At 45.1% G+C, this 21,290-nt stretch overlaps 1 protein-coding gene across 7 annotated transcripts in view; it reads right to left on the minus strand.

Moving 5' to 3' along the window:
- The window catches only part of sntg1 (syntrophin, gamma 1), a 533,638-nt gene that overhangs the window by 52,801 nt on the left and 459,547 nt on the right, over positions 1-21,290 (minus strand). For all 7 annotated transcript variants that reach the window (XM_055634100.1, XM_055634098.1, XM_055634093.1 and 4 more), the window contains 4 exons: positions 19,011-19,113; positions 11,545-11,627; positions 5,328-5,458; positions 3,165-3,294 (listed from right to left, as the gene is read on the minus strand). In XM_055634100.1, the coding sequence (XP_055490075.1) occupies positions 3,165-3,294; positions 5,328-5,458; positions 11,545-11,627; positions 19,011-19,113 (447 nt within the window). The remainder of the gene's footprint in view (positions 1-3,164; positions 3,295-5,327; positions 5,459-11,544; positions 11,628-19,010; positions 19,114-21,290) is intronic.

The raw sequence follows: 21,290 nt of genomic DNA on the forward strand, positions 1-21,290 counted from the left end.
TCAAAGACCCACACCATCCTGGCCACACACTCATCTCCCAGCTACCTTCAGGTAGAAGGTACAGGAGCCTGAAGACTGCAACAACCAGGTTCAGGAATAGCTACTTCCCCACAGTCATCAGGTTATTAAACCTGGCTCGGACAAAACTGTGATTATTAATAACCCATTTTCTGTTATTTGCACTTTATCACTTTATTTATTCATGTGTGTATATATTTATATCGTGGTATATGGACACATTTATCTGTTCTGTAGTAAATGCCTACTATGTTCTGTGTGCTGAAGCAAAGCAAGAATTTCATTGTCCTATACAGGGACACATGACAATAAACTCACTTGACCTTGAACTTGAACTTGAACTAATGCACATTCCAGATAGTCGAATAGCAGCTAAGCTAATCAAGGCCAACTACATCCCAGTCAATCCATCTTAACCCTTTTCTGTCAGGCAGAAGATACAAAAGTTGAAAGCATATGTCCATGATTCAAAAACAGCTTCTCCCCTGGTTTTATCACATACTTGAAAAGATGTGTAAGCTAAGGATGTATTCCCGATCTCCCAACCTACCTCATTGGGCCCCTTACATTTTTTTATCTGCACTTTCTCTGCAGTTTGTAAGCTACATTCTGCACTCGGTTTCCATTCCCTTTTTGCACTACCTGCTGTACTTATGTACATTATAATTACATGCATGTTAACCATGAAGATACATGGAAATCTAGATGCTGGTTTACAAGCTGAGACAGTGCTGGAGTAACTCAAATAGTCATGCAGCATCTCTGGAGAACATGGATAGGTGATGTTTTAGTTCTGGGCTCTTCTTCAGTCAGACTTTAGTAGGAAGAGAAAGCTGGTGAAGGATGAGTGGATACAGGTGAGGGGAGGGGGTTGATTACAAAGGCCAGAGATGGGACCCCTCACTTGTGTCCACTTATCACTTGCCATGTTCTGGAGTACACACACCTCTCTTCCAGCTTTCTTCCCTTATGGCATTCAGTCTCAAGAAGGGTCCCTATCCAAATCGTCTCCTATCCATGTTCTCCAGAGGTGCCACCTGACCTGCTGAGTTACTTTGTGTCTTTTTATGTTACATATGTATGGTGCACATGTATGGTATGAGATCTGACCGGGGCACTATGAATGATGGCCAATTAGTTTAGTTTAGTTTATTATAGAGATAAAGTGTGGAAACAGGCCCCATGGCTCACCGAGTCCACGCCGACCAGTGATCACCCTCATACTAGTTCTATCCTACGCCCACCGAGTCCACGCCGACCAGTGATCACCCGTACACTAGTTCTATCCTACGCATTAGGGAAAATATACAAAAGCCAATTAACCTACAAACCTGCACATCTTTGGAATGTGGAAGGAAACCGGAGTACCTGGAGAAAACCCATGTGGTCACGGGGAGAACGTACAAACTCCATACAGATCGCACCCGTAGTCATGATCAGACCTGCGTCTCTGGCTCTGTAAGGCAGCAACTCTACTGTTGTGTCACTGTGCTGCCCTCATATTGATTATTCAACTTTTAATTTGATATTAAAAGTTGGCAAGTGATCTTGCAGCTGCATTAAACATTGGTTAGCTCACACTTGGAGAATTGTGTGCTGTTCTTGTGGTCACACTATAGGAAAAATGTGGAGACGATGAAGAGGGTGTAGAGGGTGTTTGCCAGGATGTTGCTTCATTAGAGAATATTATATATAAGGAGAGGTTGTACAAATTTGGATTGAGTGTCACCCAATGCAAGTATATACAATTATAAGAGTCATAGACAAGGTAGAAAGCCAGACTTTCTCCCAGAGTGGGAATGTCCAATACCTGAGGCTAAAGGTTCAAGATGAAAGGGGAAGGTTTAAAGTAAAATTTTACACAGAATGGAAGGTATTTTGAAGGAGCTGCCAGGGGAGGAGGTAATGGCAGATATGATATCAATTTAAGAGGCATTTATGAATAATTCAAGGATAAAGGAATATGGAACATGTGCAGGCAGATGAAATTAGTTAGACTGGCATTATAGTCAGCACATACATGGTGGGATGAAGGGCCTGGTCCTGTTTTGTATTGCCCTGTGCCCTATGGTGTGTTTAATTGTATTCAAATAACTGCAGTTACAATAAAAACTTTATATTTTGTTGTTTCTAACCCACAAGGAATTGATCAAAAATCATTAGTGTATTATAGAGATAAAAGTAAAGCTGAAGCTGCAGGGAATATCCGACTGAAGAACTTGTATAATATCAATTTCATAATAAAATGTTTATTTTCAGATTCTGATTTCATAGTACTTTCACCCAGTGGAAGCATTAATGATTCCCAAGCCACAGAACAGGTATCTTATGGAGGAATTACCGATGTGGCAACCAAATCTCCAGCCACAGAGAGCATTTATCACTGTGTTACAATGCACAACATTAATTCATGTTATATCCCAGTCCAATGTTATATCAGCAAAGGTTTAGCCTATTTAAGATAGTAGATCAAAGTTTGTCACTGTATCTTGATACACATGACAATAAACCAATGTCAAAATCAATACCAAAACACAAACTAGACTGAGACTGTTCAACTTGACATGACTGGAGACATTTAAAATGAAGTTGAATGGAGACCTTGCACAAGCATATGAATATAATTGGAAAAATTACATTGCAGATGAATGTGTGGATGGAAACAGAGGAAAATGTTCTTAAGTAATATTATGAGTTCATTTCATTGTAAGATACCTAATCTCCTTATTTTAGCTTTGCAACTATTATTGGGAATAATTCAGAACCAGATCTGTACCCCATTCAACCGTTAAATAAGGTGTTTTTTGTGGATATAATTACACGTGCAATTATATTAATTGAATTGTATAGTTTAAATGTTAAAATAACATGTAAATGTTCCCTATTGCTGTATCATCATGACTTATGGTAATTACAGCTAAAGCTTATGTTAAACCTCAATGTTATGTTAAAATCATATACATATCAATAATTCTTTAATTATTATTCTGCCAATGGCAAATGCAGAGCTTTTTTTTCCAGATGATTAAAAAATAACTCTCATGACTTAATAGACAAACAATGTAAGGCACAGATATTAAGTCACTAGCCTGTTGAAGTGAAGAGCAAAACTTCATATTTTTCCTTGTGCAAACACGAATACATACATTGTGCTTGGTAAGGTTGGATATATTAATTGCAAGTGCTTGCAGCCAATCTACGCAGTCTTCACCAGTGAGGCACTGAATAACACCGCTGCACACTCCATCCACAGCAATGACTTGAAATGCATTCTGCCTAAAAATATCACAAAACAAATGAACAGAAAGAGTATCCAACATTATACTGCAACCACGTGAGAGGTGTAGGGCAAATTTTTGCTGAGAAGAACATATAATTCATGGTCTCCAAAGACCAGAGCTTGTGAGGTCTGGTTCTTGCCAGCCAAGGAGTGAGTGAGGTCCAGTATTACACACTGGTTCCAAATGAAGGAACTGGATGGACGTGTATAAGGCCCGTCCATGAAATTCATTTGGAAACCTTTACAGGTAGAAAGTCCCTACCCCCAGCACTGTCAAAACCAGCAAGATTTCTTAATGGTTCTAAATGACTTTAATATTCAGGAATATTAAAAAAAAAAAAAATCCCTTTGAAGTTACTGAAAACATTTTAAAACAATAAGAAAGCTCTCCTGAACAATTGATCACCCGATACACGAGGGACAATTTACAGAAGACAATTAGCCTACAAACATGCGCATCTTTGGAATGTTGGAGGAAACTGGAGCATCTGGAGAAAACACACAGGGAGGTTGCACAAACATCACACAGACAGCGTCCTTAGTCAGGATCGAACTTGGGGCTCTGGCGCTGTGAGGCAGCAGCTCTATTGCTGCAGTCACTACTGTGTTGCCAGTTACTTTACAAGCCAGCTAAATCTGAGCTGTTTCTGAAATGGGTGGGCAATTTGAGTTTAGGAGCAAAGAGGGCCCTGGTACGGCCACACCTGCATTACTGTGTGCAATTTTGGTCTCCTAATTTGAGGAAGGACATTCTGGCTATTGAGGGAGTGCAGCGTAGGTTCACCAGGTTAATTCCCGGGAATGTGGGACTGATATATCATGAAAGAATGGATTGACTGGGCTTGAATTTACTGGAATTTAGAAGGTTGGGAGGGAATCTTATAGAAACATATACAATTCTTAAGGGATTGGACAGGCCAGATGCAGGAAAAATGTTCCCGATGGTGGGGGAGTCCAGAACCAGGAGTCACAGTTGAAGAATAAGGAGTGGGCCATTTAGGGCAGAAATGAGGAAAATATAATTTAACCGGAGAGTTGTGAATCTGTGGAATTCTCTGCCACAGAAGGCAGTGGAGGCCAATTCACTGGATGTATTCAAAAGAGAGTTATATATAGCTAACGGAATCAAGGGATATGGAGAGAAAGCAGGAACTGGGTACTGATTTTGGATGATCAGCCATGATTATATTGAATGGTGGTGCTGGCTTGAAGGACCGAATGGCCTAATCCTACACCTATTTTCTGTTTCTGTAATTAATTGGAGGACAAAGGATATGCTGATGTGAATTTACTTTCTCCACCAGGGCTGGACATAGCTTACTTTCCTCACATGGGGTTGTGTTTTGAGTGGATAACTCTTTCATTAACCCTATTGCTCCTGCTGTTCAAGACTGCCAGGGGAATGGTGGCAGTAGGATAATAGAAATACTAGCTCTGAAACCACTGGATGGAGGGAGTTAGGGAGTGAGCCTGTTAGAGCTTCCCCAGACCTCCTTCCAGAGAATGCCTTTTCTGGTGCTGCAGAGGGATTGCTACACCTTGGTGTATTGACAATAAAGGGCTTCCTCTTAATGAAGGCCAAACTACAGTGCAGCCCAGGCCTATGAAAGTGGTTTGAGGTCAAATGTTATATTTGGAGAAAATATTTCCTTAAATATTTAAATATTAATCATTTTGTAGTATTTTAATTCCACATGCAACATTTGCACATTAATTTGCTGCATGATTGTAACATTTTAGACTGAAGATAGACACAAGGATTACATGAAAGTTAGAAAAAAAAAATTCATGCCATTGGATTGTAAGCTGCCCAAGCTAAATAGGAGGTGCTGTTCCTCCAATTTGCGTACAGCCTCACTCTGACAATCTTGGGGGACCAGGATAGAAAGGTCAGTATGGAAGTGGGAAGGGGAGTTAAAATGATTGGCAACTGGGAGATCGGGTAGGCCAGGGTCGACTGAGCGTTCATCGAATCGGTCGCCCAGAACTTAGCATAGGTTTTCAGTGAAATGTTATTTTAGACTATTACCTGGAAATATCAGTTCCTGGAATATGGTGTGACAGACGAGAATGAAGGAGAGGAATTAACTGCAGATCACACCATCTCTTCTCCCACTTCTGACCTGAAGATGTCGGCCATGAAGAACATGACAATGAATCCTGAAAATTATTTGTCACATTAGACTTTCTAACTGAAAGACATTCTTAATAAGATTTGTATTTCCAGAATTCCGTGCTTTGCAAAAGATTGCCATTGTAATCGCACCTCAACATTTCTTTCATTTGAATATATATTGAAGCAGTTTGTTGGAATGAATATTAAATCAAACACATCAAGGTTTCACATACGCAGTGTGTTTAATACTTTGACATGCTCAGTTAATCCTTTAACATATACTTTGACAAACTTTGTCTTGGTTAGAATTAAATCATTGTTACATTCTAAAATTCATGTCATCCTAGGCTCTGTGAAATCAACACAAAAATCCGAGTGACAATTTGACGGCATGCAGCAGAAACCCTGAATGTTTGTCTTGTCGCTCTGATGTGAGAATCCTAGCAATTCATGATCTCCCAGTGCACAGACCAATAGATCAAATAAGAGTTGTTTTATTTTCATTTCATTTCAGCCCATCACCGTAACTTATGAGATACAAGTGCATTTGTAAGACATCTGCCACCAAGCTATACAGATATTGAAATGGATTAAATAGCACCATGTTAGCTATTCTGTTCTAGGTGTGGACACCTACAGTATATATCGGCGAGACCAAGCACAAACTGGCCGATTGTTTTGCTGAACACCTACGTTCAGTCCACCTTGGCCCATGCGATGTCCCAGTTCCCACCCACTCCCCTTCCCATTCCCACACTGACCTATCTGTCCAGGGCCTCCTCCACTGTCACAGTGAGGAAAAACGCAAATCAGAGGAACAGCACCTCATATTTCGTTTGTGCAGCTTACACCCCAGCGGTATAAATATTGATTTTCCTAACTTCAAGTAACGCATGCATTCCCTCTCTCTCCGTCCCTCCCCCACCCTAGTTGTCCTACCAGTTTCACTGTCATCCTGCTTGGTTTTACTCGTTAGTTTCACCTTCTCCACTGATAACAATGAACCATTGTGGGCTCCACCTTTCCTAGATCATCGTTGCTGGGGTTGATTTGTCCTTTTGCATATCCTTTATTCATTTGTTCTTTGTACCTCTTCATATCTCCAATTTCCCTCTCCCCTGACTCTCAGTCTGAAGGGTCTTGACCCGAAATGTCACCTATTCCTTTTCTCTAGAAATGCTGTCTTTTCTGTTGTTACTCCAGCATTGTCTATCTTCAGTGCAAACCAGCATCTGCAGTTCCTTCCTACACACTATGTTAGCTAAAGCAACTGTGTGTGGCATTTATGAGTTCCAGAAAGCCAGGACCTCAGTCATCCCTAATGCACGGCTTCTGTGAATTCCTAATGCATCGCCTCATGATTCTCACTCCAAGACCCTGTACAACTCCTGCTCCCTGCTCCTATACTCAAATCCTTTTGCTATGAATGCTAACATACCATTCGCTTTCTTCACTGCCTGCTGCACCTGCATGCCTACTTTTAATGACTGGTGTACCATGACACCCAGGTCTCGTTGCATCTCCCCTTTTCCTAATCGGCACCTTGTGCTAATCCTTTAATTTTTTCCTCTATTCATCTGGTAATCTCTTTCTCTGACTGAGAGTATAGAATGGTTGTTTCATGGATGCAGATTTTATAGCCCAAAATTGTTAACTGAGTGTAAGTAAGAGGTTCCCAGAGGTTTTAGTCAGTCTCCCTACCTGCTTCCACTACCTTCAACCTCCGGCAACCACCTGCAACCTCCGGGAACCACACGGAACCTTGGGTGGGGCTCAAAGTCTCCAGAGGTTTCCGTTCAGGTTTCCTAAGTGGAACAGGGGCAGAAGACTCCAGTATAGAGATATGTTGTTAGTGGTGTTCTGCTCCTTACTGTGAACTAGGAGGATTTTGAAAAGGTGGTATATTTCCAAAATTTTTAGGTGCTTGCTGTAGTTAAGTCCAGGACTCAGAGGTATCTACGGGCGCAGTGATCACTGCTGCCTATAGACTATGAGTTTTATGCCAAGTCTGTGGTCTTAAAAGTCAAGCACCATTTCCATGAATTGACCAAAGTGGTGCATTGAAGGAAACAATGAATTTGATCATCAATGTCTGCCCTTGCTGAGATGCTACTGCTGAGAAACAAGATGTGTTCCATGAACCTTTAATATGTGCTGGCTGCACGATGCAGCAGGACCAGGCTTGTAAAGTACCTTTATCTTGCAGATGTTAAGTACAAGGCCTGTTCTCTTCTATGCTTATGTTAAACTGTCGACATAGAATTTATTTTGGAGCACGGTCTCTGAGCAAAATGCAACTCAGGTACTGAGGTTTAAGTAACATGATTTACCCCGTGTATATCCCTGTGAAACCTTGCAGACGCTTATAAGTCATGGGAGCAGAATTTTTAACATAAAACACCAAGGCAAGAAGGCAACTGACTGGCTGTGCTCCTTCCTCTCCATGTGTTTCCGCTGCTTGAAGTAGCCAAAGATCTGGCGCCGTGCCAAGGTGATCGCTCTGCCGAAGCCAAACAAGCCTAGCGTTGACCCCAAGGGATACCGACCCATCTCACTGCTGTGTGTTCCATACAAGCACCTGGAACGTCTCCATACACGTCTCAATCCAGTGATTGACTCCCAGCTGCCTAAAGAACAGGCTGGATTCCAAAACAGCAGGTCAACGGCGGACCAGGTGACCCTCCTGTTCCAAGACATGGAGGACAGAATCCAGGCAGGGTAGAAGGCTGGCGCTGTCTTCTTGGACCTCACAGCTGCATATGACACTGTCTGGCTGTGTAGACTACACATGAAGCTTCTGGAAACCATCCCAGACAAGCACATGGTTAGCTTCATCATGGAGATGCTGAGCAACCGCAGCTTCAGGCTACACCCCAGCAACGGGCATTGCAACAGGGTGAGAAGAACGGCGTCCCACAGGGCTCAGTGCTGGCACCAATGCAACATCTACATCCATGAACTGCCTGCAACCCATTCAAAGAAGTATGGCTATGCTGATGACCTGGCCATCCTACTCAGTAAACCATCCTGGGAAGCAGCAGAAGAGGGCCTCTCTGAAGACATGAACATCCTGTCTTCACACCTGAGGAACTGGCGCCTTAAGCTCAGTATGGGTAAGACAACATCTTCAATGTTCCACCTCAACAACAGGGAAGCGACCCGCGAGATGAACGTCATGGTGGACAACGCCCGGTTACGGTCCCCGCCCGTCCCCACGTACCTCGGTGTGAAACTCGACAGAACGTTGTCATTCAAACAACACCTGTAAGGTGCCAAGGCAAAGACAAGCGCCCGTGCCGCACTGATACGCCGCCTAGCCGACACCACATTTGGAGCCACAACGAAGACACTGCGCATGTCCACAGTGGCCCTGGTGTTCTCAGCTGCCGAGTATTGCGCCCTGGTTTGGTGCCGTAGCCCTCACACCAAGAAGCTGGATGCTGCCCTCAACAGCGCCCTGCGGACTGTCTCCGGATGACTACGAGCCACCCCAGTAAACCAACTGCCTGTCTTCACCAGCATCGCCCCAGCCAACATCAGGCGAGAAGCAGCCACGCTGGCCCTCTCACGAAAGGCACAGACCAGTGAATCTCACCTCCTCCATCAGATCGCCACAGAGACACCATGTCGTGTGTGCCTCAAGTCACGGCGCTCCTTTGCCACGCAAGCCCAAGAGCTGCTCTGCACAACACCGGCTGACGATTCCAAGGTCGCCTGGGTCAAGGAGAGGCCAGTGGAAATCTTCGGAACCATCTAGGCTACTCCATTACATTGATGACCCCATGGACATCCCTGGACAGGACCTGCCCCGAAAGCAGTGGACAATCTTCAAATGCCTGAGGACAGGTGTCGGACGCTATGGAGTAGCGATGAAGAGGTGGGGCCTCATGGACAGCGCCTCCTGCGAGTGTAGAGACCCAACACAGACATTGGAACACATAGTCACCAGTTGCCCCAAATACCGGCCACCGAATGGTGAACGAGGTCTGATTGACCTGGACAATGACACGTTGACCTGGGTCGCCTCAATGGAGTTGCAGGTCTAAAATACATATGACAGAAGAAGAAGGAGCAGAAGTAAGCCAGTCTGGCCATCGAATCTACTGCACTATTCAATCATGGCTGATTTTTCTTTCCCTCTAAATCTCATGCTGCCTTCTCCCTGTAATCTTTGTCACCCTTGCTAATCAGGAACCTGCCAATGTCTACTTTTAAAATATCCAATGACTTGGATAGACCTCCACAGCCGTCCATGGCAATGAATCCTCTGATTTACCATCTTCTGACATAAAATTCCTCATCGTCTCCTTTTTTTTATTCTGAGGCTGTGCCTTCTGATCCTCACACAAGTAGAAGCATTCTCCCCACATCCACTCTATCAAGGTCTTTCACTTTCTACATCTTCTTCATAACTAAAATTTGTATCATCAGGAAACTTTGAAATATTACAGTATCTAAATTGTGGATATAGATTGTAAGCAGCACTGATTCTTAGACCATCTCACTAGGACAACATCTCAACTCAAAGATAACTCAAAAATAACCAAACCTGTTTTTTCTCTCAGTTTCTATCTGTTAACCTACCCTAAAACCATCCCAGTTTATCTTCTCTAATTTCAAGTGCTCTTTTTTTTAGTAACCCCATTCATGGAAGAACCATTTTGGGTGTCAGGAAGTGAGTTAACTACCAACATTCTCTTTGTCTGTGAACCGATGAACGATTACATTTCAGTAATACAGTTCAAAGCAATAAACGTATTAGGAGCAAAAAACAGACTCTTGGAGGAAGTCAATGGATGAATCAGGCATATCAGTAGACGGAAATAAACAGTAGTGGGGAGATAACTGGCAGTAAGAAGTAAAGGGAAGTGCCTATGGCAATGGGTGGATCCAAGTGGATGGATTGTTTGGTAGGTGAACCAATAAATGTGTCTCCAATGAATGTGTTCTGTATTCATTGTGCTGTGTCTTCTACCTGATGTTTTATCCACTAAAAATATCAACTTCAATTAACACAATTACTGATTACTGCTAAAAAGGACTTGGAATAAATTATCCTGTAGAAATAAAAAATGTTACCTCATCTTCCAAACTATCTTGCTCTGCACAATGTATCTGTGGAATTCTTATACTTAACTTTAACCTCTGACATTATATTTAAGACAAAGATAGATAGATTTGTGATTAGCACGGGTGTCAGAGGTTATGGGGGAAGGCAGGAGAATGGGGTAAGGAGGGAGAGATAGGTCAGCCATGATTGAATTGTGGAGTAGACTCGATGGGCTGAATGGCCTAATTCTACTCCTATCACATGATCTTATGATGATATGATTTAAGGCAAGACAACGCAATGTACTGCTGTTCGTTAACTGTGACATAGAGTAAGTTGACTTTATAAATAACAGGTATGGAAACAGCTCTTGAACATGTTAAAGGATAAGTCAAGGTCTTTTCCACCATAAATTATCTCAAACATCTCAATTATCTGGAATGTCTAAGCAAGTGGTACACTAATGATGTCAGGAATTCACTTGCAAAGTCTACAAAATATTTCGAACAATCAGAAGAAGATTCCAATTATGTCTTCAATTTAGCATATTTAACACTCTAGTTTTATTTTATTGCTATTGCTCACACCTTTTTTCCTGCAATAATTTGTCATATACCTGATTTCAAGTAATATTCCATTTTATGACACATTCAACCATATGCACCATTTTTCCAGAAATTCTACTTGTCTAACCCAACAAAAATAGCTTCAAGATCAGCATAATTTCAAATTTAAATTCCAATGCCTTTTCCCCATTCTCTCACCATTATTTTGCCAACATTTCAAATAAGCGGCTGGGAATTTTCATAATCTCTTCTCCTCATTCCTCATTGAAACTCTGATATGTATCCAATTAGTGATTCTAATTGCCAAATATTCTTGGAAGGATTGGGAGGATGATTGTGTTTGAATTGTCTGTCTCTATTTTCCCCTGCCACTATTTCTGTGAATATAAATATGAATACAGGGTGTGGAACACCACTCTGTATTCAAAACGACATTCAGCTAAAAATAACGAAGAGAGGAAAATGACCAGGGGGGAAGCTACAATATAAAGTTTAAAGTTAAACTGTGTCTTACTGTATTGTTAGGGTGATAGTTAAGATGTAATCCACTGTCGCAAAGTGGAGAAGATGTGCCACTGCTCTGATCACTGGGGAGACCTGAAGGCAAATAGAAAATATATCTATATTAAATAGGAAGTATACATGGCCAAAATTAGTACATTGTTACTTGTGGGTAGTAATATGCTTAACAGTATTTCTAGAAGAACTAAAAACTGAAAAATTTTCCCCAGTCTTAACCAAATTGATCTCCCGGTGGCCCAGCACTTCAATTCCCCCTCCCATCCCCAACCTGACCTTTCTGTCCTGGGCCACCCCCATTGTCAGAGTGAGGCACATCGCAAATTGCAGCACCTCATATTTCGCTTGGGTAGTTTACACCCCAGCGGTATGAACGTTGACCTCTAATTTCAGGTGGCTCTTGCTCTCTCTCTCTCTCTCTTTTTTTTTCCAATTCCAAGACTTTATTCGACACAACAAATGATACAACAGATCAAGTCATTAACAAAAAATAAATTACATTATATCAAGTGTCATTATAATACAACATTACAATCATTGTTCACAATACTCTCAACCCCACGCGGTGACCAGCGCCCACGGAAAACCTCCAAAGTCCCCGTGAACACCGCATGTTCCCTCTCCAGGGACACACGTGCACGGACGTAGGCCCGAAGGAGGGGCAGGCAGCCAACTCTAGCCTGACCATCAACCGCCTGCTGCCTGGACCATCTTGCCATCTTGGCCAGGCCCAGGAGTAGACCGACAGGTAGGTCCTACCCCCCCACTTGGCTCTCCCCACACCCTGCCTTGTGTCCAAACACAAGAATCGTAGGACTAAAATGTAACCAGAACTTTAGGAACAACCCCTTCAGATATTGATACAGGGGCAGTAGCCTCTCACACTCCATATAAATGTGGAACACGGTCTCTTCCTCGCCACAGAAAATACAGGCAGCGGACGAGTCCGTGAACCGACTCAAAAGTTTGTTACATGCCACCGCTCTGTGCAGCACTCTCCACCCCAGGTCCCCCACGTAAAGGGGGACAACTCCCTTGTAGAGGGACCCCCACTGGGGACCTTCCCCGCCTTCAGGTGGTAACACCGTCCGCCATGGTGTGTCGGGACGGGAAACGTAGGCAAGGAGGTGCAGAATGTGCAGGAGCATTCTATACAGTGAGCGTCTCTTCGCGTCACGAAACGGCACGCTAATCATCTCAGAAAGGCGGCTCAGGTTGTGTGTAGCCAGTGGCCGAGATATATCCTGGAACCAAGGCCCGATGAGCTGATCTGACGGAGGCGGTAAGAGCTCATTCAAAACCACTTTAGGCGCACACCTTTCCTCGACACCCGCCATGACTGGGTGAGGACCGGCCACTCCCACAGCCGCAACATCCCCCTCCCCTCGTGGAGCAACACGCTGCCTGAAAACAACCAGATTCCTTACTCTTAACACATCCCGGTAGAAAACAGGCCAGCCCCTTAGGGCGGGTCGACTGATGCCCGCCACCGGGAGCCGTGAGATCCCCCTTAGACAACGACCCCATTGGAAAAAATACGTGGCCAAAGCGTGCCATCTGGGGGGGTTCTCTATATACATATACCTCCTCAGAGTCCTGAGGCGGAGAGCCGCCACCTGGGTACGCACGCATACCAAGGACTAGCCGCCCTCCTCTAACGGGAGACTCAGGACTGCTGCGGAAACCCAGTGCTTCCTATTTCCCCAAAAGAAGTCCACCAGTTTCTTCTGTAAAGCATTTACAAAAATGGAAGTTGGGACAAGAGTAGCCAGCCGGTACCATAACATGGAGGCCACCAGCTGGTTTATGACCAACACCCTCCCCTGAAAAGAAAGAACTCCAAGCAGGCCTGACCAGCGCCCCAGCCAGGCAACCACTTTCGTCTCCAACTCCTGCCAGTTTGCTGGCCAAGCATCCTCAGTGGGACTCAGGTACACTCCCAGATAGAGGAGGTGCGTGGTGCTCCATGCAAACATTGCCATCTCCTCTGGCAGGGAGTCCACCTGCCACTGACCCACTAAAAGTCCAGAGCACTTGCTCCAATTAATCCTGGCAGAAGATGCAGCCGGGAAAATCTTCTGGCAATCACGCATCCTCCGCAGGTCACCAGGATCGGTGAACATAAGGAGTACATCATCGGCATACGCCGAAAGAACCACCTCCACCCCCGGGCCAGGTAGGGCCAGGCCTGTCAACCTCCTCCGAAGAAGACACAGGAACGGTTCCACACAGACCGAGTACAACTGACCTGACATGGGGCACCCCTGACGGACCCCCCTCCCAAAATGAAAGGGAGCCAACAACGCACCATTAACCTTCACAAGGCACTCCACTGCTGCATACAAAAGGCGGACCCGGGCCTCAAAATGCGGTCCAAATCCAAACGCTTGCAATGTCCCGAAAAGGTATTCATGCTCTACCCTATCAAAAGCCTTCTCCTGATCAAGCGACAGAAAAGCAGCAGACTGACCAGTACCCTGTGCTAGATGAATCAGGACCCTAACCAGGTGGATGTTATCCTGGATGGACCAGCCAGGGACTGTGTAGGACTGGTCATGGTGAATCAATTGAGACAGCACGGAGCCCAGGCAATTTGCCATCGCCCGTGCAAAAACTTTATACGCTGTACATAGGCGCCAGTTTTTCAACAAGCGGAGTTCCCCCTTCTTGGGCAGCAGGACAACAACTGCTCTACGCCACGAGATGGGCATCTCCCCGGTCACCAGGCTCTCCCCCAGAACCAACATGTAATCACCTCCCAGGATACCCCAGAAGGCTCTTACAAACTCTACCGTCAGCCCATCCAGCCCGGGGGACTTACCCCTCCTGAGCTTATGCAGTGCACAAGTCAACTCCTCCAAAGATAAAGGGCGATCAAGAAGATCGGCCACCTCCCTATCTATAATCGGTAGACTCTCCCACAGGTCCGGCTGAGCTTCCCCGCTGACTCCACCTGCGGAGAACAGGGAACCATAAAAGGACCTGACCAAGGCACTAATCCTCTCTGGATCCGTGACACAGGAGCCATCATCTGCGAGCAGCTCCATGAGCTGCTTGCGGGCTCCCCGCCCTTTCGCCAGAGAGAAAAAGAAAGGCGAAGCTCGATCCAGATCGTGCAGCATCTGGACCCGCGCCCTCACGTAAGCGCCTCGGGACCGCTCAAGTTGCAGGTTCCTCAAGGCTTCCTTCTTCTCATGAAACACACCCCATTCGCAAGAGTCACCTCCAACCTGACCCAGGCGAGACTCTGCGTCCATCAGCTCCCTCTCAAGCTTCTCAACCGCTGAGTCCCGCCGCCCGGTCGACCCCCACGTGTATTCCTTACAAAAAATACGGATGTGAGCTTTCCCCACATCCCACCACTGCCTTAGGGAAGAGAAGCATCTCTGCCTCTCTCTCCACCGCACCCAAAACCGAGTGAATGACTCCCGGAAACACCGATCCTCCAGCAGCCGGTTATTAAAGTGCCAGTACGCAGACCCAGCCCGAACGCGCGCTGGATTAAAATCCACACGCACCAGACAGTGGTCCGAGCATGGCACCAGCTGCATTGAGGCCGCTGAGACACGGGAAACAAACGCTCGGGAGATATATATTCGATCAATGCGGGAACCACCGCCCTCAGACCTCCGCGAAAAAGCAGTGGAGTCTGGGTTGAGGTCCCGCCATGCATCAACCAACTCAAAAGAATCAATCAACCCTCTCAGCTTCCTTGCTACAGCAGGAGCACACTGAGTACCAGAACGATCTCGCACATCAAGTGTGCAGTTAAAAGAAGACACACTCTCCCCGATCAATAGTGCTCAACAGAACATTCACCCCCTGAAGTAGGCCGGCCTGCATCGTGCCGGAGGTGGGGGCATACACGTTAATGAAATGCAACGGCATGCCATCCAGGCTCACGGCCAGATGGAGCAAACGTCCTGGCGCAACTTCTTGCACTTTTATAATATTGGGCAGGAAATTCTGAGCCAACAGAATGGCCACCCCACTCGAATTTGAGCTAAGATGACTCATATAGACCTCACCTTCCCACTCCAACCTCCAGGTGGGTTCATCACTTAACAACAGTATGCGTCTCCTGCAGAAAACACACTGCAAATTTCCCCTCCCTAAGGACCGATAAAAGCTGGAATCTGCGAAAACTCACTCTACTCCCATTTAAGTTTAGTGTGACTAGCGTGAAAGTACTGACACATTAAATTGAAATCCTCACACTTCTCCTCCTGGGCTCTGTAGCCCTCTCTCTTTTTAGGAACTCCAAAAAGTCCCTAAACTGGCACTGCTCAGAGCCAGGAAGATCACTATCCTTGGTCGCAAGGATAGCCTCGAGAGTTTTAACTAAGGACGACAGATCAGCCCACCGTCTCTTAGCAGCCTCGATCCTTGTCCTGTTGGTGCGGCTTGTTTTTAAAAACTCCCGCACCTCACAGATAACAATTGCATGAGACTCGTCCTTGGTTCCTGGGCTATCGTCCAAGTTACTCGCACCTGACACAACACGCTCAGCATCACCAAGGTCATTTTCAGAAGTCGAAAAACCAGAGCTCTCTGGAATTTCGCCAACCCCTCCACACAAAACGGCCCCATCACTCTCCCTCTCCTCCGGCATGACACCACCCCCAGGATCAATGCCGGGGAAGGGTCCCGAAGCCCCTATCCGCATCACGCAGCCCACTGACTGGCTGGGCTGCTGCGCTCTGTCCTCACCCTCTATACCTGGGCCTGGGGAAGAGAAAACAAGAGGCACCCCCAAGGTCTGTGGTAAACTGGCACCCCCAGAATCTGAAAGAAGGACGCTGCCTGAAATAACTCCGACCTCCACAGCACCGAAAGCACCCCCTCCACTGGCAACACCCAGAGGCTCTCCACTAGTTTTTTTCTCCAACGCATAACTCCAACGCACGGTTCTGGGGAGACCCCTACACTCCACCTCGAAACTCCCCTCATCACCTTCCCCCTCCCCACCTTCACGAACGCCCTCCTTTTGAAACTGAGAATCCCTTTTTCCTCCGGGTCCCCCCCAGGGTGCATGAGCCTAAAGCACTTAGACCGCACCTCCCCAATCTGAGACAGGTGTGGAATGAGTGTCGCATCCGGAATACATGTGGGGCAACTCCGCAGGAGAACCGGTCTCACCCTGGACACCCATGGGTCCACCTGTATATGGACCCCCCCCCCACTGAAATCCCCCTCTCCACCGCTGTGGCCACATCCTCCCGGTTCTTCAATATCATCTCAACCTTTCCCCTCTCGAGCTCGGAAGAGACAATAGCCCCCCTACCAAGAAGGGCATTCATAGCCTTCGTAATTGTTCCCCTGGACATCTGGGGCCCAGTTTGAACCGAGATACCAAAACTGTCCCAGTCCAAGTCAACATGAGGCTCATGTTCAGATGTCCTCGCTTCCGCTGCTGATGTCACTGCTGCGTAGCTCCTCGCCTTCTGCCGCGCCCCTGCCATCGCCATCTGGGCAGAGGCACAAACCAGCTCTTGGCACTCCAGCAGCTCAGCAAATCAATTCCCAGGGACAGTCACAGTCCAAAGCAATCCTCAAAAAGCAAAGTCCTCCAGCTGAAAGTAGGAAAGTTCTGCCTGACCTGCTGTGTTACTCCAGCAGTGTGTGTCTTTATTTAAAAGAACAGTACTCCTAAAAGCCCAATTGAAATCAATTCCAACTCAAATCTCAAAATTAGTAAACAGATCATTTTTATTCCCTGTTAAATAGAACACTGATATCATAATGGTGATCATGAAAATCAGTTTTTGTCATAAAAAAAGTGATTCATAAACGTATTTCAGGAAGGGGAAATATCTAATCTTTACTATTGCACAGTCCATTGTAACTCAAAGCACGCAACATTATGGTTGACTGTTCCTGTGAAATGGTCTAACAGATCACCCAATTTTCTCAGCATTGACCCAAGAACATGATTTATATGTGGCAAAGGCAGATCCAGCCACAGAGAGGGGGAGGAGAGGCAGTGAGAGGAGGGGGGAGGAGAGGGGGAGAGGGGGGGGGGGGGAGAGGGGAGAGGGGGGAGAGGGGGAGGGAGAGGGGGGGGGAGAGGGGGAGGAGAGGGGCAAGAGGGCGAGGAGAGGGGAGAGGGGGGAGAGAGGGGGAGGGGGAAGAGAGAGGCAGAGAGGGGGATATAGGTAGAGAGAGAGAAGAGGGAGAGGGCGGACTTGAACTCGGCGAACGGGCGGCTCGGACGGGGCCGACTGCGAATGAGCAGCAGGCCTCAGCAGCTCGCTGGACCTCTGGCGGCACGGACGGGGACGACTGTGAACAGTTGAGATCAGGATCACCAGCGAAGAAAAGGCGTCACGATTCTTCGTGTTCCTGCGATCAACGTAGGAATCGCAGGACTCCATAGACGGCCTCTCCCAGAGGGAATAATGGTCGCCAGGGCCACCTTCTCATCATGCTGCCCTGCGCGATGATAGTGGACGCCGCCGCCATGGTCTACAATCGGGCTGGTGAGACAGAGTGGATTCAAATGCAAGCCGGTGATTTTCGGTGACCTCCCGTGACCTCGGGTGACCTCGGTAACTTCGAGATCTGCCATGTTGTTGAACTTCAAGAAGCCCAGCGGAGCGCGCTGGATGACTTGATCACGTGTTCACGGGCTTCAACCCACTTTTACTGGCTGTGCATTGAAAATCTGCGCAGCTGGTCGCGAGGACCAAAGGCATTGTGACGCAGCAGTTATATTTTAAAACACTTTTAGTTAAAAACTCGGGAAATAATTACCCAAATTTTCAGACAAGGAGATTTTTGACTTCTTGAGGTAAATCTCTACCAGAATATGTAAAAAAGTCTCCGTTACCGCGTTGGGTTTTGGAGGAGATATGAAGTGAAAACAAACAAAGAAACAAACGCATAAAGAGAGTTTTAATAGTTATATATATTGGCATTGTGTTACCAGCTGACTTACTAGGAAAGCAATATTTGAAATAAAATTATGAAATTAAATAATGTTGCAAAAATATATGATGTGACAATTCCAGCCATGGAAACCTTGAAATCAATGATGAACTACCTTAAGCAACACCATTGATACCAGATTTCTATTAGGAAGGTTTTAAAATTGTTTTAATGATGGGAAATCAATGCAGTAGATCTTTTAATCAAGACTGATTTTTCATGGACCATGTGCATTTTTGCTCTGTAAGTCAGTTTCATTCACTTTTGGATTCATTCACCTCTCATTCGAGACATGCACCATTTCCTCAATTGGCCAGTAGTTATTAAATCAAACTAATGTTGATCTATGTTCACGACTGGCACAGTCTTGTTTTTCTCACATACTGATTAACTCAAGCTGACCCGCTACACAAACTGAATATACAAGCAGTTAGAAGATCTGTGCAGGGAAATAACAGAGAGATAAAATGGGAAATGAAAGAGTGTTTAGCCAACATCATTCTTTTCCTTAAAAAAAAGATTCACTTTGCTTACATGTGCAGTCTTCATACAGTGGAAGCTTCAGGAAGGCAGGTGCTCTTTTTAGAAATGACACTGTAAGAGTTACTTCCTCTCCAGCATTACGCAAAACTTGAACCTTATAAAAAATAGATATAAGCACAGTTAGTTTAGTTTAACATGGAAACAGTATTAAGTATTTCTAGTTAGAGGCTGTAATTTTATTGATATAAGCATTCAGATTGTTCATACTTTAAAAATAAAATAGCTAAGCTAAAATGTCCGGCATTTTGCTCCGCAACTATGATATGCAAATATGCTACTTCGATTAATCTATTGCTTCCAATGAAGAACTGGAGAGAGAATAGAAAGATTTGTGAAACAGTTATTAATGCAGAGAGCACAATACTTAGACCGAAATTGATACCATTGATCATCAAAACCTGCTGATACACATTTATCCACAATTGTGCTCTTTCAGAAACACAAGGCAAACTAAAACTGCTGCTGACTTCTGATTTTGATGAGATTCATTTGCAGGTCTATGTGCTGCTCTGTTGAGTGAGAGACCACAGTTGTCATCAATGAGTAGATTGTATGTCTCAAAAGCACATGCTAATGAGGAATAGAGAAGGATCAAGTATTCAATTTTTTTTTCAATTTTCAATTTAAAAACATTATTGGCATGATAAAAAAAACATTGTTATATTGCCAAAGTATGAAACGTGACATACATATTTGAAATGTATAAGTATAAATACAAGTATACAGTGTATGGATAGGTATGTCCCTGTACACAAACTTGCAATAGGCCTGTAGCCCTTTATTAATTGCTACACGTTCTTGCAGCTGTAAGCAGTACAACACAATAGCAAGTTTAGCAATTCAATATTAATTTCTTAGTGTTAGTTAATGTCGATTAGTGTGTGTGTATATATGTGCATGTTGGTCATTCACTGTCTCTCAGGTTATGGCATGCTGTTACGTATTGTGCACCAAGATGTGCCGTATTTCCTTTGGCAAGGATTATTCTTAGTTTTGATGTATCATCTAGTTCTTTAAAGTCAGGGGTTGCCACATCTGGTATCTGTTGAAATACTGATTGAGGATTAAAAGATAAGATTTTGCATCTGTCTTTTGATCAGGCACTTTGCACCTTTTACATAATAGGTGAGATGTGTGATTATTATTATACATAGGCAGAATCGCAAAAAAATACATGAGAGATAATACGTTTAAAAAAGAATTGCAGATGCTGGTAAAATCAAAGGTAGACACAAAATGATGGAATAACTCAGCGGGTGAGGCAGCATCTATGGAGAGAAGGAATTGGCGACATTTTGGGTCAAGACCCTTCTTCAGATTGACGAGAGATAATACGTTTCTTTGGGGATTTAATGGGAATTTTTTGCTGCTCTTGTTAAAAATGTCAAAATGTAGGTTTTACATGCCCAATACTGATTATGTGCAACACTTGTTCATTTAACTAGAAAGTGAACAGGTTCCCATTGCCCCAAACAGCATTTTTTTCCACCACTAAGCTGGTGCTTAAAAATGGCTATTTCATCAAGCCTATTTGGCATCAACACCTAACTTTAAACTAAACCCCATTGACTTATCTGGCTATTTAAAAGCTTTTAACTGTTCTTCACACAAACATGTACCTTGTGTGAATTCTATGTTTATTACTTCCTGTTATCTATTTAAAAGCCATTACTGCAATATGTAATGAAATTCAACAGAAATAAAATAAGCTTAACTTGCAAAAAGAAAAACACTGGTCTAATACAAATTCAGCTCTCTGCCAAAACACTCTCAATATCGATATTATTTGCTACCATGGATTAATGAATAGAACAGTACAGAATGTTCAAAATGATTAGAGTTTTGAATATCAATCTATCTGGCACCAAAAGTATCCCTCCGACCAAGTCAATGGATATTTTGAAGGCAGAGATAGATAGATTCTTGATTAGTACGGGTGTCAAGGGTTGTGGGGAGAGAGAGATAGATCAGCCATGATGGAATTGATGGGCCAAATGGCCTAATTCTGCTGTGGGGGGGGGGGGGGGGGGGGGGGGGGGGGGGGGGGGGGGGGGGGGGGGTGGGGAGGGCGGGGGGGGAGGGGGAGGAGGGGGGAACGCTTTTTCCATGTTGCCTCCCCCATGGCCTAACAGCAAGGATCGGCGCGGCCTTTCCCGGAGACGCGCCAAGGGCTTCAGCGGCGGGCGCAACGTAGACTCTCGCCGCAGTCTGGGATCCCTCTTGGGGGAGCTGTGCGGAAGAAGAAGCTCCAAATGCTAGCCCGCGGCCTAC

This window comes from Leucoraja erinacea, chromosome 4, assembly GCF_028641065.1.
Source record: "Leucoraja erinacea ecotype New England chromosome 4, Leri_hhj_1, whole genome shotgun sequence".
NCBI lineage: Eukaryota > Metazoa > Chordata > Chondrichthyes > Rajiformes > Rajidae > Leucoraja > Leucoraja erinaceus.